The following is a 25,737-nucleotide window of genomic DNA, read 5'->3' as shown; positions in this document are numbered from 1 at the left end:
ACCAGATCATTTGAATCAGTGAGTTATTAACTGAAGACTCTCTTTGATAGATCATTTGAATCAATAAACTGGCGTTAACTAGTGACTTGCTCTGACCAGATCATTTGAATCACTGAGTCATTAACAGAAGACTCTATTTGATGGATCACTTGAATCAGTAAAATGTTAACTGATGAATTGCTCTGACCAGATCATTTGAATCAGTGAGTCATTAGCTGAAGACTCTCCTTGATGGATCATTAGAATCAATAATCTGGCGTTAACTGATGACTTGCTCTGACAAGATCATTTGAATCACTGAGTCATTAACTGAAGACTCTATTTGATGGATCATTTGAATCAGTAAAACGTTAACTGATGAATTGCTCTGACCAGATCATTTGAATCCGATAATAATCAGTTAAATAACTTCCAGTTAACTGGAGACTCACTCTGACTTGATCATTTGGATCAGGGAATCAGTAACTGAAGACTCACTCTTGACTGGATCTTTTGAATCAGCACGTTGTTAAATAATGAACAGAAACAATCGTTCCAACTCACAAAATAATCTTCCATTGCATTTTGCTAAATTGTTTAGGGTTGGTTGCCAAAACCCTTTGTAACTGGTATGCACCAGACCGAATCAGCATATGAATTTCGGTGCCTAATTCCGGTGGCACTGGTGCTGCAACAAGGACGTAAGAACCATCAAGTGGTATATCAAAGGCACACATAGGTACGCATTGTGTCACACCATCTCTAAATATTTCATTCTAAACAACTTTGAAGGATATAGACACCGTCTCCGTTTATTCTTGTTGCTTGGGGAACACATGCACATAGACAACACATGCAGTAAAGCGAATTCAGTTAGCGACTCTCTTCAGATTCATCAACACACATGATCGCAATCATTAAATTTACTTAAAGTAAGCATTCTAGAGTATAGCTATATTTTACAAGTAAGGATTGTGACAGCAACGTCAAACAGATCCTTTACAAAAGTTGTTTGTAAAAAAACTCAAACTTAATGCAGCATATGAGGGTACATGGAAACAAAGGCAGAGGACTGCACTGTCTTTCACAGCTGGCACTTTCACTGAGCATGTTTACATGGACTCCAATACGACGCGGTGGTGCAGTAGGTAGTGCTGTCACCTCACAGCAAGAAGGTCGCTGGTTCGAGCCTCGGCTGGGTCAGTTGGTATTTCTGTGTGGAGTTTGCATGCTCTCCCCGCGTTCGCATGGGTTTCCTCTGGGTGCTCCGGTTTCCCCACAAGTCCAAAGACTTGCGGTTCAGGTGAATTGGTAAGCTAAACTGTCCCTAGTGTATGTGTGTGAATGAGAGTGTATGAGTGTTTCCCAGTGATGGGTTGCAGCTGGAAGGGCATCCGCTTCATAAAACATGTGCTGTTTAAGTTGGCGGTTCATTCCGCTCTGGCGACCACAGATTAATAAAGGGACTAAGCCAAAAAAAAAATGAATGAACAATACTCTGGTTAAGAGTCTACCATGTAAACAATAATTTGTGATTATCTTAAAGGACTACAGACACCTGAGTTACGAAATGCTGAGGTTTTTTCTTTCCATTCGGTGTGCAGGAATCAAGTTTCATTAAAAAATATTTCAATAACTCAGTTTGTCACAGGGCATGAACACTATGTTGCTGCCGAACTGCAGTTAAAGTCGAGAAATTGAAAATGAAACACCTAAAATTATATGAAACTCCAAAGGAAACATGGATAGCGCAGTAACGCAATGACCTTAACTGAACTATGCACTATAACGTGTAAAACAGGATCATAAAAGGAACATTCTAAAAGCAACTCATGTAAACACCTTAATTAATGTCTTATTCAGATTAAGGAAAATAATTTGATTATCGATAATGATGTCCTTCCTTGTAAACATAGTTACAAGCCCCAACCCAACGTGTTCCCTGATTTTGATGACAGCCTTTTCACAGGTTAGTAGTAAGCTATGTAATGTTAATTGCATAATGCAAATCTTAAATTCATGCTAACAAATGATCAGAAGAAATATATGAATGTAAATCAAATGCATAAAAGATGAATTGATGTTTACTTTAAACTGTAACTAAATTGTTCAATTAAAATGTTTTTTTTTTATCAAATAAAAGATTTTTCTAGAGTCATCCACAATAATTTTGTGGCTCAAAAGAATCGGTTCAGGCACCGTTTTGGCGTCAGTATCATATTAAAGGTATCAATTAATCACCAGTATCAAAATAACCCCAAACGATGCCCAACCCAATGTTTAACAGAAAAGAATCAGCTTTTTCATGACTTTTTTTTTTGTTGTTGTTGTTGTTTTTCATTTTTTGACTGGCTGTAGTTTTTTTTTTTTTTTACAAGCTTGGAAAAATGTTCTTATAAGAATCACAGACTGGTAAGACACTAATATATTTAGCACTGCAACTGCTGGGTAGAACATTAATCTCTCCACAAATTTCATAAAACGCTCTCTTTTTCTAGTTATAGAGTACTGAAACTTTAGGTTGAACCAATAGCACATGGTTGGGATATGATTACTTGCTTGTTGGGATGCTTTTAAGAGACCTGACTGAAAAACAATAACAAAATTATGGTTTGTTGGGCTGTTTGCTCTGCTTATAATGCAGAAATTACACGTCATGATTAAGGTTATGAATCACTGCCACCCTGCATATTCCCTAACAGACAGACGACTCGTGACTAATCGAAATTCTGATCTGACAGCATTTGAAGCGACATTGTTTTATTTCTTCTTAATGAATAAAAAATGAAACATTTCAAAGTAAACAAATGGAGAAAAAATAGAAAGCAACTATTTTAATTATGCAGGAGACGCTTTGATGTTTCTTTGCATGTTTGATCACTTGTTTGAAAGCCACAAACTGAGAAGCGGAGAAACCCCAACTCTTTTTTTTCTGACGTGAAGAAAAGGAGCCCGGAGTGAAATGCATTCATTAATGCCTCTTCACACATCAAGCGTGCAAAAAGGAAGCGCCAATGAGAATCGTGTGTCAGAGTTTAAGTGTGAACAAAGCACATCCCGACTCACACACACACACACTCCATATGTAGCCGCTCACTGGCCAGTCGGTTGCTATTGGAAACCATCCGAGCACATCAAAACCAGCCCTCAAGGGACTCCTGCCACGAGCAATCCTATCCACTCAAACACACTTAACAGTGTGTGTGACAGAGCGCCGTTTCCGACACGCGGACAATTCGGTTTCTCACCCCTTGCCTCATAAAAGAAATAGAAACTCATCTGTCAGCAGTCTAATAACAGCCAGGAAAGCATTTAGGGGTCACGCTGTGCTCGGATATTGAGCGAGACGTTTTAGAAAATGGAATAATTATTGGCCTGTACAAATATAAATCTAAAGAACAAGGCAAATAGATACAAATCTGCACATGAATCAGCCTTCGGCGGGAGACCCGGCCTGTGATTTATGCGACGTTTGTAAACAGCAATAGCATTCATAGCTAAGAAGTATTGCGTTTTCCGCATGTAGTTTAATGTTTCTTTTACTGCGAGCTATTGTGCTGTTAATTTGCAACAGGCACGTAAAGGCCATGACAAAATATGATTTCATCAAACAAGCAGAAAAGTCAGACTGAAGCTCTTGATTAATTGGCAGAGACAAAATGAAGGTTGAGTCTCCATCTTGTGGCCATTAATCATAATATTCAGAGATCTGTATCTTACAATCTTCCTTCCCAAAGGATGTTGAAGTAAATTATTTTCAGATTTAGGTCATTGGCTGATGAAAATTATGCACAGAAAAGTGCATAATTGTGTAAGTCATGATAAGTATCTCAGCATGTAATTTCATACCACCAGTATAACAACCTGACTATAATGAATATAGAGAAATATAGTTATTTTTTATGTTTTAAAATGTAATTTCTTATGAAAAGTAGATTCTAAAACTAAGTATTATATAGTCAAATGCCTTATTCCCTATACTGCATTAAAGAACAAACCATTCAAGTTGTTCAAGATATCATTTGCTTACCGATCTTAGCATGGAAAGGTTGAAATATTACCTCACTCTGTCGTACTATTGCTAAACTGTAATTCTTTATGTGTGTGTGTGTGTGTGTGTATGTGTGTATATATATATATATATATATATATATATATATATATATATATATATATATATATATATTTATATACACACACACACACACACACACACACACACACACACACACACAATTTCCCTGTGTCTTTTTTATTTAATGTTTCTCTGTTTGTCTTGCTGAGTTGATAGAATATATAATCTGTTTGGATGTGTTGTTGTTTTAACTGTTAAAATCAGCAATCAAATAAATAAATATTACTTGTTGTTATTATTTACGACACATAATAGTATGTAAATATTACGACATGGTGGCTCAGTGGTAAGCACTGTTGCCTTACAGCAAGAAGGTTGCTGATTCGAGCCCTGGCTGGGTCAGTTGCCGCTAATGTGTGGAGTTTGCATGTTTCCTCCTGGTGCTCTGGTTTCTCCAACAGTCCTATGACATGCGCTATAAGTCAATTGAATACATTAAAATTAGTTATATAGTGTATGTGTGTAAATGCAAGAGTGTATAGGTGTTTCCCAGTGCTGGGTTTGCTTCTGGAAGGGCATCCACTACATAATACATATGCTGGAGTAGTTGGTGGTTCATTCCGCTTTGGCAACCCTGAGTTAATAAAGAGACTAAGCCGAAGGAAAATGAATTAATGAATATTATCAAGATTGAACATTTATTAGAAATAAAATTTTTGATATTAAAAAATGTAAGAATGTAAATATCCACTCTCAATTTTGATATCAATTGAATGCATGCTTGCTGGATAAAAATATTTGTAAAATAAAAACTTACTGTAAACAAACTTGTCAAAGGAAAAAAAAGCTTCTAAACAACAAAAGTGTAATTGGACAATCATTCCTTAATGTTATGTAGTCTTTATAAAAACTACACATTTGTCAACAAAAAGTTGTCCAAAATTTAGCATGATCACACATTTGTTTATATTTGAAAAAAGAAAAGTCATAACATTTTTGTACATATATATATATATATATATATATATATATATATATATATATATATATATATATATATATATATATATATATATATATATATATATATATTAGTTGAACCTTACTAGTACCGGGTTGGACCCACTTTTACCTTCAGAACTGCCTTAATCCTTCGTGGAATAGATTCAACAAGGTACTGGAAATATTCCTGAGATTTTGGTCTATATTGGCCTGATAGCATCACGCTATCACGTTTGCTGCAGATTTGTCGGCTGCACATCCTCCCGTTACAACACACACCACCTCTTCTGGGTTGAGGCCTGGTGACTGTGGAGGCCTTTTGAGTACAGTATACTCATTTTCATGTTCAAGAAACCAGTCTGAGATGATTTACGCTTTATGACATGACGCATTATCCTGCTGGAAGTAGCCATGTAGCTGGAAGATGTATACACTGTGGTTATAAAGGGATGGACATAGTCAGCAAAAATAATTAGGTAGGCTGTGGCGTTCACATGGTGCACAATTGGTACTAATGGGCCTAAAGTGTGCCAAGAAAATATCCCTCACACCTTTACACCACCACCACCAGCCTGAACCGGTGATACAAGGCAGAATGGATCCATGCTTTCATGTTATTGATGTCAAATTTTGACCTTACCATTAGAATGTTGCAGCAGAAATCGAGACTCATCAGACCAGGCAACGTTTTTCCAATCTTCTATTGTCCATTTTTGGTTAGCCTGTGCGAATTGTCGCCTCAGTTTCCCTTTTTTTTTTTTTTGCTGACAGGAGTGGCACCCGGCATGGTCTTTTGCTGCTGTAGACCATCTGTTCGACAGTTGTGTGTTCAGAGATGCTCTTCTGCATACCTCGGTTGTAATGAGTGGTTATGTGAGTTACTGTTGCCTTTCTATCAGCTCAAACCAGTCTGGCCACTCTCCTCTGTTCTGTGGCATCAACATGGCATTTGCACCCACAGAACTGCTGCTCACTGGATATTTTCACTCTTTTTCTCTGTAAACTCTAGAGATGGTTCCCAGTAGATCGGCAGTTTCTGAAATACTCAGACCAGCCCGTTTGGCACCACCAACCATGCCACGTACAAAGTCACTTAAATCCCCTTTCTTCTCCATTCTGATGCTCTGTTTGAACTGCAGCAGATCATCTTACATTTACATTTACATTTAGCAGACGCTTTTATCCAAAGCGACTTACAAATGAGGACAAGAAAGCAATTTACACAACTATAAGAGCAACAATGAATAAGTGCTATAGGCAAGTTTCAGGTCTGTAGAGTCTAAGAAGGAAAGTATTAGTAATTATTATTATTTTTTTTTTTGGGGTACAGTTAGTGGTATATCCAGAGAGGCAATTGCAGATTAGGAAGTGAAGTGGAGACTAAATAATTGAGTTTTTAGTCGTTTCTTGAAAATAGCGAGTGACTTTGCCGTTCTGATGCAGTTAGGGAGTTCATTCCACCAACTGGTCTTGACCATGTCTACTTGCCTAAATGCTTTGAGTTGCTGCCATGTGATTGGCTGATTAGAAATTTGCGTTAACAAGTAGTTGGACCAGTTTACCTAATAAAGTGGCCGGTGAGTGTATATACATATAAACATATACTGTATATATGTATGCTTCCTTTGAATTAAGTGTATTTACGTACATACATGTATATAATGTAAAACCATTCAAAAATGCATGTAGCCATTTTTTTTTAAATAATTACTTTTGCATTTTTTAATGAGTTCCTATTAATTAAGAGACATGAAATATGTATATTTTTAAAAATTAATTTGAAACTGCAGGGATATTAAAAAGCATTACTTAAAGGAGCAGAAAGGCCACAAATTACAATATCAAAGACATACACCCTCGATTATATTTCATATGCAATCTCATGTACTTGATGCTAACTCAAAAAGTGATTCAATAAAAAATTTAAATTGAAATTAGATAATACAGTTTAGATATTACCTTTAAATATGCATCGTATACTCACATCCCAGCCATCAACTGTAGAAATCCACTGAAAATGTTTGGCAAAAACCCCAAGCCACATGCCAGGATTGCAGTAACAATGAAGAAGCTTTCATGCTTTCTGGTAGCTCGAGGCAAGAACAAACATGTAAAGTAATAAGACATGACTTAGCCTTAGAGCATCCTGCCTAGTGAATAACCATTTATACTATGGTATTCAGAGGTCGGATGGGGTTTAATGTCAAAGATATGCCTAGTGGCTCTCCCCCCCCCCCCCCCCCCCCCTCTTTTTGGAGTGGTTGTGTAATATACCCTCACTGCCCATCACAGTTCAGAGGTCTGACTGCTATTAGCTTGCCTTTCGAATGAGTCCTCCATTTCCGCAGACCCCGGCTTTTCATCTCCACGGATGCATCTATGAACACATAACAAGCATTCAGACTACATGCAAAACAGAATCCAAATTAAGATTTCAACAGCGCGCATCTCCATCTGCTCAAGACCGGTAATTGGTGAACAAACTGCGAGCTCCTCATTAAGAGTTTTGTGAGGGTCAGTAAGGCTGATTTGGGGGTCTCTCATTAAAGAAGCTGGAGGTGTGTGATGAGAGGGACGCTTCAAAAAAATAAAAACACACACACACACACACACATCAGAGCGTCATCTCATTATCCTGCTGTCCAGGAGCAAAAACACATCCTGCAGACATCAAGATGAGATTAAAAACTATCGACATCTGCGGCCATGATTGGTGACCCTGGATGCAAGCCAATAAATAAGCTCCGGGATACTCTTTAGGGCTGTCAGTAAATTAATTTTGCAGTTATTTAGTTGGGTTTTTGTTGAGAGCCATCCCACGTTGTTGCTTTTTTTTGCCATTTTTATGAAAGTGTGCTGAAACGAGATGACAGATAATCAGCCATTGGAAAGACTAAACGCAAAATGTAAATGCAAAACAAAAGATGAAAGAACACCATAAAAGAGAAGCGGTTTTTAGACTGGTAACTTTAAACTAAAGGGCTGTATATTCTAATACATACAGATAGGGCTGTGCAATATGACAATATGAATCGTATGGACAATATAAAAAGTCTATCGTTTCATATTTTGTTCTACAATGTTAAAAAAAAAAAAGCTGGGTTCTACACAATCCCTTCATGTTGTCCCAACAAAAATCAAGTAATGTAACTTAATAGTTTTTACAAATTTAAGTGGATTGAACATAAAAAAATTAAGTTGTCTCAAATTAATTGTAGTTAAGCTGTCTCTTAACAACAATTAAGTTGTTTGGACGATTTACCAAAACTAATTGAGTTGATTAAAACAGAAATTAATACATTGAAATTATGGTTTGGCGTAAACAAATTGTCATTAAATATAAGTAAAATAAAGGTTATGATATTTGGGAAATTAAAAAGTAGTCATACTATAAATTTACATATTGACAATAAAGTTATAGGAAGAGTATATGCAATTAAGTTTCTTGGTGTTGTATTGGATCATAAAATTAGTTGGAAACCGCAAATAAATAATGTGATATCGAAATTAGTCAAAACTGTAGCAATAGTGTATACAGCAAGGTTTATCCTGGACAATATATCAGTGTATATATTATATAACACACTTATGTTGCCATTTATGAGTTATTGTGTTGAAATTTGAGGGAATACATTTAAATCTAATTAACAATCTGTAAGTGTAATGCAGAAAAAAAGTAATCAGACTGATAGAAGGTGTGGGGTATTTGGAGCATACAAATCCTTTATTTTTTACTTTAAAGATACTTAAATTCAATGATTTGGTTAAATTTTAAAAAGCACAATTTATGTTTAAAGCTAGGAATAAATTACATCCAAAATGTATACAAATGTCTTTTGAAGAAAGACAAGGGGGATATAACCCGAGAGAAGAACTACAGTACATTTTAGGAGGATGAAAACAAGGACAACTTTAAAAAGTTTGTGTATGTCTGTCTGTGGTGTGAAATTATGGAACAGTCTAGATCAGACCCTCAAACAATGTCGGCATAATAATCAGTTTAAAAAGCTGTATAAATATGTATTTTTAAAGGAATATGATGGTGAAGGTGATTGAAAAAGGATAAAATGAGAAAAAGGATGAAACTTTAATTAATGGCTATTTGCAGTACTGTTGTTTTTTTTCTTTGGGTCTGTGTTACAAAATGTAAAGGTACAAATGGATTTAAACATATAATATGTCAAAGATGCCAAAAGGATAAAATATGTCTCATGTAAAAAAGAGATTAGAGAGAGTAAAAGAAGAAAAAAGTTTAAGTAATAGACGAATGAAGTATGTGGTAATGGGGTGGGAAAATAATAAGCTTGTGCTTTATCCCGCTCCATTTTCGACCATGTTGAAATTAATTTTTTGTTAATGATATTTTATGTATGATATTTTTGATCGCAAATAAATAAATCAAAATCAAAAAACCTTTAGAATTAAGTTGTCAACTTATTTTAATTAATTAGTCTGATCAAGCAGCAAAAGTCTTTTTTGAGTGTAGCGTTTAAACCGGGGTTCCGCAAGTTACATTGTTTACTGTAATACTTTTTCATCATTTATATGAGCGCAATACTCCATGCAATTACAGGAATGCAGACAGAAACATAAATAACAGCAAACTCTCCTGTTTCCACCAAAACTGTTTGTCGGGAGCTCCACAGGGTCAATTTACATGGACAGGCTGCTATAGCCAAACCTTTGGTCACTCGTAGCAATGCCAAACGTCAGTTTCAATGCTGCCAGCAGCAAAAATCTTGGTCTGTGGACAACGTGAAACATGTATTGTTCACCTTCACTGTTGTTCCCACACCCCAGAGAGTTATGGTGTGGAGAAGCCTCAAAGAAGCATACCACCCAGAATGTTGCATGCCCAGACTGAAGCATGGGTGTGGGTCAATGATGGTTTGAGCTGCAATATCATGAAATTCCCATGCACAATACTTGTGTTAGATAGGCACATCATTGCCAAGGACTACCGAACTATTCTGAAGGACCATGTGCACCCAATGGTTCAAACATTGTTTCCTGTAGGCGGTGCCGTTTATCAGGATGATAATGCACCAATTCACACAGTAAGGCCCAATCCTTTCCCCTTATGCCTACCCCTCGTTTTGCGCGCTCATGTAAAGGGGTAGGGGTGTCCCAATTCTCTTTAGCTAGAAGGCATAGGGCTAAGGGGAAGGGCTAGATACCCCTTGAAACAGAGATTTTTCAGGACCACACTCGAAACCAAAGGGTAAGAAAATTACACCAGCTACAATGGCTGCACATTCAATTAAAGAGATGGACAAATTAGTATTTTTGACATTCCGAATTTTTACAACAAACATATGTTTTAATACATTCAAAACTGCGTTCATGTTTTACGGTCATGCTTTTAAAAAACTGCTAAAATAAGAACCGCTAATTTGGCTATAATTTTTGCTATAATCCATAATCATAACTCTTGTATAGTAATACTACAGTACAACTTGTATAGTAATACTACAGTATTCTGTCACTTGATGACACTCGAATACGCTGTCAGAAAAGTCTAGTGACTGGGAATAAGCTTTTTACAGCGTCTGCTATAATGTTAATGTTGTTTTCGTGTGTTTAGATGAATATGGCCACTGTATAAATGCACAGTACAGTTACGAGCTTATTGACAAATTATATTGTTATGATAATATGATATATGCCTTCAGTGATTTCCTGAAGATAAATACCAAAAAATAAAGCAACTGGATTAAACTACAGCATTCACCATCGTCGATCTTATATGAAGCAAGAGATCGCGATGACATATGATGATGTGTGTAGGTGCTCTAGCGCTGTCCCATTTCTTAGGGGTAAATTTTGAAGCCCTTCCCCTTCACACTGTTTCAAGGGCCAAGGGGAAGGGGTAGAGGTATAAAAATAGAACTATGACTGGGTCTAAGACTGGTGACGAAGTGGCTTGATAAATTTGATAGTGAAGTTGAACATCTCCCATGGCCTGCACAGTAACCAGACCTAACTATTATTGAGCTACTTTGGGTTGTTTTAGAGAATCGACTCAAGAAAGGTTTTTCTTCACTAGTATCACTTAGTGTCTCTTCTGCAAGCAAAATGGCCCGAAATCCCTCTGGCCACTGTGTAGGACTTAAATCGGTCATTCCCAAGACTAATTGATGATATATTGGCAGCAAAATGAGGCCCTACACCAGGGGCGTCAAACTCAATTCCAGGAGGGCCGAAGCCCTGCACAGTTCCAACCCTGCTCCAACACACTTACCTGTAGGTTTCAAACAAGCCTAAAGGACTCAATTAGTTTGATCAGGTGTGTTTAATTAGGGTTGGAACTAAACTGTGCAGAGCTGCGGCCATTTTTTAACTGAGTTTGACACCTGTGCCCTACACCATACTAATGAATTATTGTAGCATAAAACCAGGCATTTTAGTTTCATTGTCCAACCCCTTAAATCAGGATATATACGTTTTTTTGTCAGCCCTAAAAGCTACGGAAAAAATTACACAACTTAAAAGTTCTTAGTTTCTCTAGATTTGTTAGGTATACGTTTGAGCAAATTTTTAATATTTATTATTTTCATTAAAGGTCTGTTTGAAGTTTATTTTCAATTTCATACATAAATATTGTCTTTTTTTCAGCAAATAACAGTTGGTCAGAATAATTAAAAGTTTTAATTTGGTTTAATTTTGGTAAACTTTTGTTTACTTCAGGAATTTTTGATAATTTTGCTCATTTTCACTATAAGATGTGGAAATAGAGGTTTAGAATATGTTTAAGAGAGTCATGCAATAAAAAAACAAAAACAAAACGGTTCTGTCCTTCAGTTCTGCAGAGACATTCAATCATCATCCAAAAATCAAATCAAGATATTTTAAATGAAATCTGAGAGCTCTCTTATCCTCCATATACAGCAACGGTCACAAGATGTTCAATGTTCAGAAAATGAATCAGAATCATGGAACTACAAAGTGCCATATTGCCCATAGATAGTAAACGCACACCCTAATCTGACACAGAAGGCATTGGCAAACACAGTCTTTTTTTACAGTTTTACTGCTTTCGGCACACACAAGTGTTCTGGGAGGGTCATGATCACAGTTGAACCACTGAAGCCTTTCAACAAATGAGACTTTTTGTGAAGTGTTACCAAATAAATTATAATGCATTATCAGCACACACTTCTCACATCATGATAATGACGTCAAATATGGCCTACAGTTAAACATGCTCTCACAGCTTGACTAAAACATGTAGATTAGGGCAGATCAGTGAACCGTGTCTTTGCAGGATGTTTACACTGTCTATATACTCAAGACAGATTTAAGCTTAAATGTTTGATGAAGACATCAGTAACAGTTCCTGGCAAGGTTATGCATGTCAGCAAGGATAAAAATGGCATTGCAATCCATCTGACGCTGCTGTAGTAAACAGGGGTTGGTTAAAAAGGGAGAAAAAATACTGTGGTTGTCAGTTATATTTTGTTAAAGTAATAAATGAATTGCTTGAACAAAGCAAGAATATTTACATTGATTAATCAGACATTTTTAATAAATTCTGCTCTTCTGATCTTTCAATTCACTAATAATCTTTAAACATAAGTTGTTTTCAACATTAATAAATACACTCACCGGCCACTTTATTAGGTACACCTTACTAGTACCGGGTTGGACCCCCTTTTGCCTTCAGAGCTGCCTTAATACTTCATGGCATAGATTCAACAAGGTACTGGAAATATTGCAGAGATTTTGGTCCATATTGACATGATGGAAGAGGGACTGCACATCCATGATGCAAATCTCCTGTTCCACCACATCCCAAAAGGTGCTCTATTGGATTGAGTTCTGGTGACTGTAGAGGCCATTTCAGTACAATGGAACTCATTGTCATGTTCAAGAAATCAGTCTGAGATGATTTGCACTTTATGACATGGTGCACTGTCCTGCTGGAGGAAGCCATTAGAAGACTTGTACACTCAGAAAAAGAGATGGACATGGTCAGCAACAATACTCAAGCTCAATTGGTACTAATGTGCCCAAAGTTTGCCAAGCAAATATCCCCCACACCATTACACCCCCACCTCCAGCCTGAACCATTGATACAAGGCAGGATGGATCCATGCTTTCATGTTGCTGATGCCAAATTCTGAGCCTACTATCCGAATGTTGCAGCAGAAAGCAAGCCTCATCAAACAGGGCAACGTTTTTTCCAATCTTCTATTGTCCAATTTTTTGTGAGCCTGTGCGAATTGTAGCCTCAGTTTCCTGTTCTTAGCTGACAGGAGTGGCACCTGGTGTGGTTTGCTGCTGCTGTAGCCCATCTGCCTCAAGGTTCAACATGTTGTGCGTTCAGACCAGCCCGTCAGGCACCAACAACCATGCTACTTTCAAAATCACTCAAATCAACTTTCTTTCTCATTCTGACCATGTCTACATGCCTAAATGCCATGAGTTTCTGCCATGTGATTGGCTGATTAGAAATTTGCGTTAATGAGCAGTTGGACCGGTGTACCTAATAAAGTGGTCGGTGGGTGTATTTCTTGTGCAACAAATTAGCATATCAAAATGACAAATAAACATTTGACTGTATTTTTGTGATTAATGAATGCTGTAAATGGATAAGAGCCATGGGTGAGCATAAGAGACCTATTAAACAAAACAAAAAAAGCATAGAACTCCTAAAAAGCCTGTATCGATCTGCTGATCTTGAGGTAAATGGAAAACCTCAGTTTGAACCCGTTTGATTCTGTACAAAGTCCTCGCTAATAAATAATTATTTATTCTCTTTGTAACCCCTAGTCCTTGGCCTAGCAGCCAGTATCAGATGACATTCTGGTGCAATATTATAGTACAGCACTGTTCAAAGTCTACAGCGAGATACTATAATAAACTTAATTGAAGCTCTGGGAATTCAGTTAAAAAGACAGATAGTGACACTGGATTTAGAAAATAGTGACTGCGAGCTCATACTGCAAACCTCCAACCAGAAAGTCTGCAAACAAAGAGCTTCACGTCTCTTATCAAACAATTTGATTGAGTTTGAGTTGATCCAATTGAGTTTTCACATCTGAATGTTGCATTTCGTATAAAATAAGGCAGAAATGATCTGTAAAGCAAAGTGTAAAAGACAAGTATTTGAAGTTGAACAAATTCCATCTGAAAAACGCCAAAGCCTCTACATATAAAGCTTTACTGCCCATAATAACACTAATAGTGTGTATTCCTGGTTAGTCTCAGTGAAGTGTTTTATGCTTCCTCTGTGATCTACTTTAGTGAGATTTGATGTTGCGATGAATAATTAAAAGCCCCTTAACATCCTGCAACGCACGAATACACATGAAACCGATGAATACAGAGACGCTTTTTCCCCTTTTCAGTGAAGTTGAATCAACATAAATCTATTTTATTTTCAGGGCCTATTTGATAATGCTGATCTCTTTGAAGAGCCAAATCACATTCAGACAAGCACAATTCATCTGTTACAGCACTGCAAAAAAAAAAAAAAAGTCCCAGTCTACTATTCTAACAAGGAATGTAAACTTACGAGGCATCAAAAATTCACAATATTAACAAAAAACACTTATCTTGAATTGCAAGCCCTCAAATTTAATCAAGTCAATGCTTAAAGATGTAATGCGGCTCTGTAAAGATTAACTTGATTACATGCATTCAATAGCCAAATAGCGTCTTGATGAAATGTTGAGGATTAATCTGAATAAATTAAAACATTTATGTTCATTAGGCACTAAAGCAGCAAAACTGCTGGATAAAAGAACACAGACGTTTTCTTTCCTCTGCCATTAAATAAACTGACAATTTCTTTCAAAAACAAAACAAAAAATCTTAAATACTTTACAAACACTGAACAAGATTTTCCAGGGGTAAACATTGAACATGTCTTTTTTTTATGTATACTTTCTTCTTCTCAGGGAAACTGTGTAGTGATGTGTGAATGACTGGACATGTAGTGTGGCATAATGCAAGAGTAAAACTTATCAAATATGTGTGAATGTAACAAGCAGCAGACAAACGGTTTCCTTTTCGAATTTTGTCTGTGCTGGAGTCCTCATTGTTTGTGCAAGCTGAAGTCCAGGAGTGTGTCTGTGCAGGGCTTTTGGGGGAAAAATATGTGTGCTTGCGGGGGTTTCGTAGCAGTTTGAGTCCAGTCTGTTTGTGTTGCTTTGGTTTTAAGAGGCAGAGAGAAATAGACAAAAATGGACAGAAAGAGAGAAAGAGAGAGAGAGATTCAGGCCCTTAAAGAGATTCAGACCACAAACTTGTTCTTAGTAGTGGAGCCACTCTTAGTAGCCGTATCAGCATGAGACTGGTAGCCGATGGTCATGTTCATAGGGACGCCCAACCGCTCCTTGTACACCCTCCTGACAAGCAAACAAGACAAAAACGCATTAAACCTGGATCAGCATTATCAGAGTCATTAATAGGAGAACTGCATGATTGAGGATGAATTGAGAATAACATACTCTAAGATAAAATTGACAGGAGGTTCTGTAAAAAAAACATAATTGCTGCTTTGAATTTAAAATATTCAGGGTTCTTACACCTTTTCCAACTTCAAATTCCAGCACTTTCAAGCACTTTTAAGGTGCATTTGTATGTTTTTCCAGCACCTAATAACCACGGTTAATTATGTTTATATATGTTGTATATACTTTTTCACATTTTAATTGTGCTATTTAAAAAAAAAAACAGAATATGACATTTCATCTTAAATTGTTGAGAACTTTAGAGCATAGATTTATTGGGATAATTCACCCAAAGGTGATTACAAATATTTTTTTCCAAGTTCAGTTATTGGATGAAGTATGTTTTTAAGCTTGGTCTCTTTCTACCTAAAGTTGATATATCAAGAAATTAGCTTACAGTCAGATTTCGTTTGGGTGTACCAAATTTTCATGACCAGTCGTTCATGACATTTCATGTGCATTGCTATTTATTTATTTAATCTTTAACAGTCATTGGATTGGCGTTTCAGATGCAAAGGTGCATTTTGGGTGAATGTCTCCCAAATACGTATAAGCTAATAGTGCCAAAACAATCTGAATTTGAATTGTTAATTTGAATTCTTAACAACTTAAAACTGTATTTTTACATACCCAACATCTGCAGTCTTTGAATACAGAACCAAAAAAAATCCGAAGTTTATACAAGACACTGGCCCTCCAGGACTGAGTTTGGGCACCCCAGATTTACATCAAAAAACTTGAATGGCAAAAAACTCTTGATTAATGTGATTAAAAAAATGAAGCGAGAGAGTGATGAAAACACAAAGGAAAAAAATTTAATTAAAACCGAAAACTATTTTTATAAGACTTGTATGTGTGGTTGTGATTTGAAATTGATTTGAATCAGACAAGACAAGAATTTTTCCCATTTCATAAAATATGTATACGTACATGTATCTTTATTTAAAGATTTTAAGATATTTGCATTGGAAAAAAATATATTCAGGGAAATTCTTTTTTTTTGCAGTGCTTGCAACATTTGAAGGAATAGTTCACCTAAAAGGTGGCACAGTGGCTCAATGGTTAGCAATGTTGCCTCACAGCAAGAAGGTCGCTGGTTCGAGTTCTGGCTGGGTCAGTTGGCATTTCTGTTAGGAGTTTGCATGTTCTCCCTGTGTTCGCGTGGGTTTTCTCTGGATGCTCCAGTTTTCCCCCACAGTCCAGACATGCGCTACAGGTGAATGCGGTAAACTAAAATTGGTTGTAGTGTATGAGTGTGTATGGGTGTTTCCTAAGAAGAATTAAAGACTTTTAAAGATATTTTTAAGATTATTATGAATAAAATGAATTTTATTTGAATATTCTATTTGGGAAAAGATTTTCACTTGCCCTATCAAAAAATTATTATAATATAAAACATTTAATAATACAATAATAATAATAATTTAACAATAAATTTATCTAGGTCAGGTCCGTATCTTCAACAGTAAATAAATGTAGAACTTTTATTAAATGTGACAGTAAGGAAAGTAATAAAATTATATTGTTAATAAAAGTTAAAAGCTTTACTGGGATTACAATTGTTGGTGATTGTACGGGTGTTAATGGCCAGATTGGGTAGCTATACATGAACAAAGGAAAAATAAGATTTATTAAATTTAAAATTTAACATCTACAACACAATATTTCAGGAGATTTATCACTTTTTAAGGCCTAAAATTGAGCTTTTGAGATTTAAGACATTTTAAAACTTGTTAAGACCCCACAGATATCCTGAAAAATTAAACTGTATTCAGTTTTAGAACAAGTGAAAAGTGAGTAAAAGCTGACAGAATAATTTATTTTGGGTGAACTGCCAAGTTAAGGCCACAACCTTCTGTACTTAAAACCATAAACATTTTTTAGGAAATAAAATTAAGGAACTTTTGTAAGCCATAACAGTGTAAGGGTGAATAAAGACTTGCTGAAAACCAGAGACTTGACTTATTTTGAGAACAAATGATTGTGATTCAGTGAAGATAATAATCAAGTCTACACTTCAAAATTCAGTGAAGTGTAGACTTGGCATGTCTCCTTAAGCAAAGCACACACTGCACAATCTTCTTGTGGTATATTATCAAAAACACTGAAAAAGCACAGATGCATCGCCCACACTTGTGAGATATTTAGGAGGCTAAATATCTTCCATATTTTCGAATGTGTTTTGTCTGGAAAATAAACATCAGTGACAGCCAACACCCAATGAGAGGGCAAGACAAGGTTAGGATGACTGCAAGGAGTCTGACCAGAGAAGAGGCAAAATCTGATGGATTTCTCAGAGGGAAACCAAATCAATACTCTGTCAAGAAGGCCCAAAAATCATACTGGCACCCCTGGATACAGGGCAAGAGAAAGTTCATGGAGAAGAGCCCTAGACCTGCACCAGAGGATCAGCAAGAATGGCTTCAGCAGGCAAACATTCCCTCTTTCATATTCTTCTTTTGTCTTTTTCAGTGCAATTCTGGGCACAGGAAACTTCGATCGCATTCTTGGGGGATTCAAGTTTTTAAAGGTAGGCTCTCATGCAGTCTCCCACACATAAGCCCATGATATTTCTTGTGTCACATATTGCATGTGTTTGTTTGTGAAATGTAGATTAGGCAGGTATCTTTCCGACTGAATTGAGGTGTAATGTCTGATCTCCTGTCTCTCTTTGTCATTAAGAGGTTGTTTGTTTACACATGGTCACATTTTTTGTCAGATTGGATAGCTATCTGATTGTAAAAAGAACAATGCCCTCTGAAACACATTTGAGATGGTTATGATTCCAACCACATAAACCATTTCGGGATGTGGTCTGGGACACACTCCTGATAAAACTGGAAAAGTCAAAGACTGCTTCCGAAATCATATACTTCCTTACTTTATAGTAGGTTAAAAACAGTATGCAAGCTAATTAGCATGTTAGCAACAGACAAAAGGTTACATTAAAATAGAAATAAGAATCTCTGTTAAATGCATTCTCCAACCCTTCTCAATAATAAAGTAAAGGATTTAAAACCGCCAAAATTATCTGTTACACCTTTCCTAAGGTATATGTAAGATTGTTTTTACGTTTCATTTTAGTTTTTTAGTACAACAGTATCTCCAGCAAAAAAATAAAAAATAAAATCTAAAGAAATAATTTAGCCTGACCATGTTTACTGTTCCAAAATATTTGAAATGTTTCTCAAAATGAAATATGTATTGTAAAAATATTGTGTTCAAAGGGGAAAAAAGTTTCTGTTCTTTTTTACCCAGTATTTAAAAATAATTTATTTTAGAGCAGTCATCACAATACCGTGAAACCGTGATATTTTTATAAGAGGTTATCATTCAGTCAGAATCATATACCAACCCATGCTTAGATACAAAGGGCCAACTTCATCTCTGCTTTAGACACTTTTTAGTAACGTAGTTAAATTTGCATATTTGAAGATCAGAATTATACCCGTTTAGCGAAGACATATTTATGTGGCCAATTGTAAATAGAACCATTTTCACAAACGAGATATTCAATCAAACAAAACTCAAGAAGTGACAAAGGTAGGGATGCAGCTGTAAATAAGTTGTAACTTAAACTGGAATGTAAAGTAACTACTAGCTAGTTTGTACTTCAGTCGCACCACATGTCCTTAGGGCAGAATGTAGTTAGTCGGTCATAAGCCCTCCATAAACTAATATATATTTGATTTAAATGACATAATACCCAATCAGATGTCTGCATATTGTTAAACGGGATGCATGTGAACGCGAGTTATCAAAATCTAAACATTAAACTTGAAAGAAAAAAAAAACAGCCATCAATATTTAATTGATGTATACAAACAAAACACTGCTTTTAAAAAAAACTTGTCTGTCACAGACTGAAAAATAAAGTGAGATTTGGCAGGACATGCTCAAAAAAGCTGTGAGCAGACAGCCAAGAAAGAAGTGAGAATTTGTGATTCTTCTTTTATCATCACGAGCTCATCGATGTAATCTAATCTAACCGTCACCTTTTTTTCTACAGTCATACAGAGAGCTTGTCGTAAATATTTAGTTGGAATAAATAAGTCAAATGGTGCAACACTAAACTTTTTATTAGTGCTTAAGATGTCTTTTTAAGTCACAACTAATCTACGTTTTAACTCTTACGTTTTAAACAACCAGCCCCGGGTGTAAACAGGCCCTTAGTGTTCACAGAAATGCAACTAAATGACAACCGAGACAGTCAGAACATCAGTCCATCAAATTAGAGATTCAGATCCCAGCATTATCGGACATCTTCAGTTTAGTAATACACTGATGATCTGAATTAATAGTGTAAAATTAAAGCAGACAAACACATTTTAAAAGCAGGTGTCCAAAGACCTAGAGATTTAGAGATTTGCTTGATTTTGACTGCTCCCGGAGACATTATCTGAACTAAAAACTCTTATCTCGATATTTCTGTGCAAAACTGACTTTTTATAAAAGTATTAATGATACGTTGTTGTTGAGAAGGCTGTAAAACTACACGAAAACAGCTCTCTCTGGGTCAAACGTACTGTAGATGTAAATGTCCACGGTCACAATGTCTGCCAAAGGTCTAATCAACATATGCTACATGATTGTCATTTAGGAATAGCATCACGTGGCTGTTTAAAATGTGCCAACACTAAATAAGAGTCTCACCCTATGTGCGTTACAGCTTCTCTGTTCTCATAGTCAGCTGTCCAGATGGCGATTTTATCTCCTTTGGTTCTGACATTGACCACAGCCCCGCACACATCATCGCTGTAGTCGTCAAAGGCCTCGCCGATGAGGCACAGCAGCTGTTGGTTTGACACAGGTGAATGTTACAGAGTCAAAGCTGCAGAAGCACATGAATTATTGTGTGCATGTTGAGGGGGCGTTCAGTGACTAACTCAAAACTCTTACAGTTTCCAGCCAAAAGCGGTCCAGGTCATACTTTCTCTGTTGCTTGTTGAGAGTGATGAGCCAGCGGCCTCCTCTTTTATTCCTCTCATCCTCCCACATGGGCTCGATACCATCCTGCAACCAAAGCACAAACCAGTAAGTCCACAGTAATCTGGAGAGTTTCTATACAACTTATGTAGAAAGTTCTAACCACACTAACAAAAAGTAGTAAAAATAAAACAACAAAAATATATATATATATTTTAAAAAAATATAACAATATTATACAAAGAATAAGCTTTCGGCAACTGACCCTTAGCATCTCCACCATTCTTGGTTACATCTCACTGGAGATTTTCATGTCGAGCAAGTAAAATATGCCCATAAAGAGATAAAAAAGCAATATTATGATATTATCATAGAGTGTAAAAATATGGACGTAGTATCTGTGATGCATAGGTTTCTGAAGAGAGCAAATTAAACTACAAATAGGAGTGGCACACCGTCACCATTTTGTTTGCGTGTCATCGCACCAACCAGGGGTAACCAAAAAAGGGCAAAGAGATGGAGCGCAAGTGGAGCTACAGACGCCTGCTAGCATTTTGCTTATATTAGCTTTTCATTGGGAGAAACGCTTACTACTTCATTAACTGTGACTCGTCTGTGTTCTGACCACTTGTGCTTGGTTGTATACTCTATCTACAAAGTGTTTAGTCTTTTAAAAACACTGTTGTAATACATTGCGCCACTAATAATTGCTCTTCTTATGATGTTTTTTTCGACAGGAGGAAAACACTAACTACTTCCAAATACTTCAAATAAATTCTGTTAGTAAATGCAAGGCTATTTATGAAATTCAGGCATAAACGTGTATGACATTGTTTCAGATGACCTTTCTAGAGCCTACAGCTTATCAAGCTATTAGATTCTGGAGTTCATTCAAGTTTTAAAGAAAATGACAATTGATAAATGATCTTAAATAAAACAAATACATTGATAGATATGGTATACAAGCATATAATAATTTCACTCGCGTAGGAAATGGAGGCCCCTTGAATGGTTTGTGAACACTATTAAGTGCACACCGCATGCCATATTATCTGATAATTGTATGAAATGATTCCAAAAGGCTATTGACTGTGTAAAGAAACATGAAACAAAACAAAAATATGATGTATATACCGTGTTCAGCGGCTAATCAGCCAGAATCGGCTGAGGTGAACTGACGGCGACCAGCGAGACCTAGTTGTCACTTAAGTGGCCATGCCATTAATTATGCAGACTTAATATAACTTTATAAAACTTAAACAGATGAGTTAAAAAAATAATAATTCACCGCCCTCACAGTTGTCATGAAGGGTAAAATTAGCTATATGATCTTTGAACCAGGCTGTAATCACCATTTTTTCTGCTATAAAGTTGGCCATCTTAACATTGAGGTCAATAGAAATGTGCTCTATTATAGAGTTAGGTCTAGCGGAAATTTGATGAATTGCAGTTTTAGTTACTTCTGTTATAGCTTCACGAGAAAGAGCAAGATGTTGCTTGGCTATTACTCCTTCACAGTTGTGTGTTATTATGAAGCATATTGTCTGCCATTTTATAACAAAATCAAAATGATAACATGAAAACATGTATAAAAACATATCTAAATCAATAAGCAAAATAAAAAATAAATTTAGTTGAAATCTGAATTATTAAACCCCCTTTGAATTTTTTTTTCTTTTTTAAATAATTCCCAAATTATGTTTACAGAGAAAGGAAATATTCACAGTATCTCTAGTAAAGTTTTTTCTTCTGGAGAAAGTCTTATTTGTTTTGTTTCGGTTAGAATAAAAGCAGTTTAATTTTTTTTTAAAATCAGTTTAAGGTCAAAATTATTAGCCCCTTTAAGCTATATATTTTTAACAGTACAGAACAAACCATCGTTACACAATGACTTTCCTAATTACCCTAACCTGCCTAGGTAACCTAATTAACCTAGTTAGGCCTTTAAATGTCCCTTTAAGCTGTATAGAAGTGTCTTAAAATATCTAGTAAAATATTATGTACTGTCATCATGGCAAAGATAAAAGAAATCAGTTATTATTGATGAGTTATTCAAACTATTATGTTCAGAAATGCATTTAAAAAAATCTTCTCTCTGTTAAACAGAAACTGGGGGGAAAATAAACAGAGGGACTAATAATTCTGACTTCAACTGTAAATAAATGAATTTACATTTATGAATGTTCTTTATAATAATGGACACAACATGCACCTACTCTGAGCAATAAATTGGATTTTTTTCTGACTATTTTAATCCATAACTCAAGCAATTTACATACATATAAAAATGGTCATCTGGATCTGATAATATGGTAAACATCAACTAATTTTCCAGTGTTTGGTCAGTGAGGTTTCAAAGAAATAATTGCAGTTTATTTATTCCTTCTCAGTCCTCCCCAGCCCTCCTTTTTCACAATTAAAAAATAAAGAAGTTTTGTAGTTAAAACCATGGTGCTTGGTAATTAACATGCAAGGGTAAGAATATTAATAGCACATTTTCATTTATGGGTGAAAAAAAAACATATTTTTTATGTGGTTTAGCAAAAGATTAATTAGTTCTTGAAGTCATGGAAATACTTTGTATATAATTGGGAGTAATTGCACAGTGCTGTTAATAATGAAGGAAACTTTTTCATTTTTGACTGAATGTTTTCTTCAAATATATAAACAAAAGTTATTAGAAAAGGCTACCTTAAAAAGCGAGTAGTCACATCCTGACATCAGATTACTGGAGAGCTGAATGTGGTTATAAAGCCTAGAAAAAAATTATAAATTCAAAGATACTTGTCAAATGAACTGAATTATTATTTTTTATATACAAATACGCTTGTCTGAAAACATACTTACGCCCAAAAATCCTCTACGGTGTCAAATTTGGAGATCAGTCTGAGGTTGGCCTGCCATGTTTTGCTCTTGTCGTTTTTGAAAAACCATAAACACCATCTTTAGAGGGGAAATAAAAACAATGAATCTGCAATTTTACAGAATCTACAAATCTAAAAAACATTACAGGAAAATATTATTAAATGTTAATGGGGACAGGTGACCCAAAAATGAACATTTACTGGCCATTTAACTATCTTCGAGTGGTCAAAAGCCTTTATGACTTTTTTAACCATTTGGATCTAAAGAATTAAAATTATACTTTGAATTTCTTCAAAATATCTTCTTTGTATTCACCAGAAACTCAAGTGAAGACTGTAAACGAGTGACTGATGGTAGAATGTTATATTTTGGGTGAAATCCCTTTAACTTCAGTGGTTTTGGATTACAAGCTAAGACTGGATTTAAAAAGTATCCCAATAATGAAAATGACCAATAACATCAAGTGTGTCCTGAAAGCAAGTGCATTCATTTGCCCAACCTATTCTGTAGGGGGTGTTTGATGTAGCTCTCAGGGCTGACAATCTCCTGATTGCTCTCGTCTGAGATCTCCTCTTCACTCTTACAAGAATTTGATTTTATTTCCTGCGCAAGAACATTTCAAATATTAGTTCAAATCCATCACATTCAAGTCCACACTAAAGCAGCCAGTTTGAACATAAACGCATGCACACAAATCAATGACAAATAAGTCTTTAGGCAATCACACGCACGCACACACACACAAACACACGCACACAAACACACACACACACACACAAATGACAGATGAGCAGGTCTTTAGGCATTGTTCTTTTATTGTCCTCATTTATTTAAACAAACATCAAAAACAGAAGTGATTCAGCAGCTGTGACCAATGCAGTACCTGCTAGTTAAACGTAATTGTGTTGTATCTAATGTTAATCTTTCTTAACCTGAATTTAAAGTGAGCTGTTTGTGTGTGTGTGTGTGTGTGTGTGTGTGTGTGTGTGTGTGTGTGTTTACAGTCATTCATTATTATCAGCCCAATTGGGACTTTAAAATGTCAGCCGTTTAGAAAACACAGAATGCATTTAATGTGTCGAACAGAAATGTAATCTAAGATTATAGTCGTTTTGAATAAATCAGTTATAGCTTTCGTGGCTTGATCCAGCATGGTGTCGTTTACACTTGGGTGTTGCTCACTTCAGTTAGTTTTGACAGCTGTGTGTTGTGACGTGCGCATTTATCTCCAGAAAACCAATTAAACATTATAAAAAGTGCATATGGGGTAGCGGAGGCGAACAGACATCTGGAAAAGTAATTAAGTGCCTTGCGCGAGTAGAACAAGCCTTGTCAACTTTCAGTCAAACTGAGCTACTCCATTCAAACTTACCGAAAAACTTTTTAAAAGTTTTACAATTGTGACATTTACAAGTCATTACAGTCTAAAAGTAAGTATAGACATGTTTTTATGATCAGGTGGTTTTGTAGGGTTGCGCGAACGGTCTGAATGTGTAAAATAATCTTTGAGAAGTTTATTGACTCACCGGCTCCGCCGTCGCCATTTTACGTGAGTCGTTCACACAGGCCTCATAAGGGACGTTCAGGCTTCACTCCAGTGCTTCGCTGTGATTGGCTGACGCGGCGCTAAGAGCGAATCACAGGCTGTGTTTCAAAACGTCTGTCAGAAAGGATTCGAACACGACGTGATTCTGTCCGATGCGAAAATGAATCATTCTTTTGAGTCGAATCGGACAGGCTGTGCGTGTGCGGTTGGATCCTGAAATGATCCCTGCCCGAAACAGATGTTTGATCCGAAATCTGACTTTACGTCACAACGATGAACGTCTGCAGTTAAAAACCCTCACATTAATTTATCATAAACCTAAAAAACGACATCGACGGATTTATACCGCATTTTCCGTCTATAAAACACACATTCTTGGTATGGTCCCCATTTAAAACCCATTTAGCTCTGCTTTTCTGTTGTTGTTGTTGGATATTACCTTTATCGTTTATTATAATTGATTAATTAATTTATTTATTTTTGCTTTTTTGTTACTTATATATTTTGCAACTTAAATCCTGGAGGAACGTGATATGATTTTTGTGTGCGCCTATGGCTATGGTGCCTACTGTAGAGACGGTTGATGGTTTAACTTGGGCTACTTAAAACTTAAACAACAGTGAAATAACATGCCTTAGTTTACCAAGCATCCCCTTTTCTCATGTAATTACATGTAATTATAATGTTCTCATATGAGCAGGCCAGGCTAAGCCAGTGAAGCTGCACATTTGCACATTTTATTCAAATTTGTAACATAGAGACACGTACAGAACAGTAAAACCTCATTGTTGAATTAAAAGCTTTCAAATCCATTTGTTTGGTCATAATTCTTATTTCATAATGTTACATCTCACCCTGGAGGAAATTATAACACACATATAAATGGT

General features: G+C 36.0%; 2 protein-coding genes across 4 annotated transcripts in view; both read right to left on the bottom strand.

Annotated features, from left to right (window-relative positions):
* lingo2b (leucine rich repeat and Ig domain containing 2b) overlaps positions 1-7,433 on the bottom strand; it is a 53,286-nt gene extending 45,853 nt beyond the window's left edge. Inside the window, exons 1-2 of one of the 3 annotated variants that reach the window (XM_073919707.1) lie at positions 7,377-7,433; positions 7,016-7,146 (exon numbers count right to left, since the gene is read on the bottom strand). Coding sequence is in view for 1 of the 3 variants with exons in the window: in XM_073919705.1 (XP_073775806.1) it covers positions 7,041-7,100 (60 nt within the window). In the remaining 2 variants the exon portion in view is untranslated. Of the gene's footprint in view, positions 1-7,015 lie in introns of all 3 variants that reach the window. The other 2 variants (XM_073919705.1, XM_073919708.1) reach the window with 2 other exon arrangements.
* Positions 7,434-14,411: 6,978 nt separating this feature from the next.
* eif4eb (eukaryotic translation initiation factor 4eb) lies at positions 14,412-24,857 on the bottom strand. Its single transcript, NM_001007777.1, is given in 7 exon segments — positions 14,412-15,408; positions 20,167-20,306; positions 20,413-20,526; positions 23,131-23,194; positions 23,287-23,382; positions 23,804-23,907; positions 24,831-24,857. Coding segments are annotated over 7 exon segments (651 nt in total). The 5' UTR covers positions 24,849-24,857; the 3' UTR covers positions 14,412-15,293.
* Between the last annotated feature and the right edge of the window lie 880 nt (positions 24,858-25,737).

This window comes from Danio rerio, chromosome 13, assembly GCF_049306965.1.
Source record: "Danio rerio strain Tuebingen ecotype United States chromosome 13, GRCz12tu, whole genome shotgun sequence".
Taxonomy (NCBI): domain Eukaryota; kingdom Metazoa; phylum Chordata; class Actinopteri; order Cypriniformes; family Danionidae; genus Danio; species Danio rerio.
This window is presented reverse-complemented; position numbering and strand designations above follow the sequence as displayed.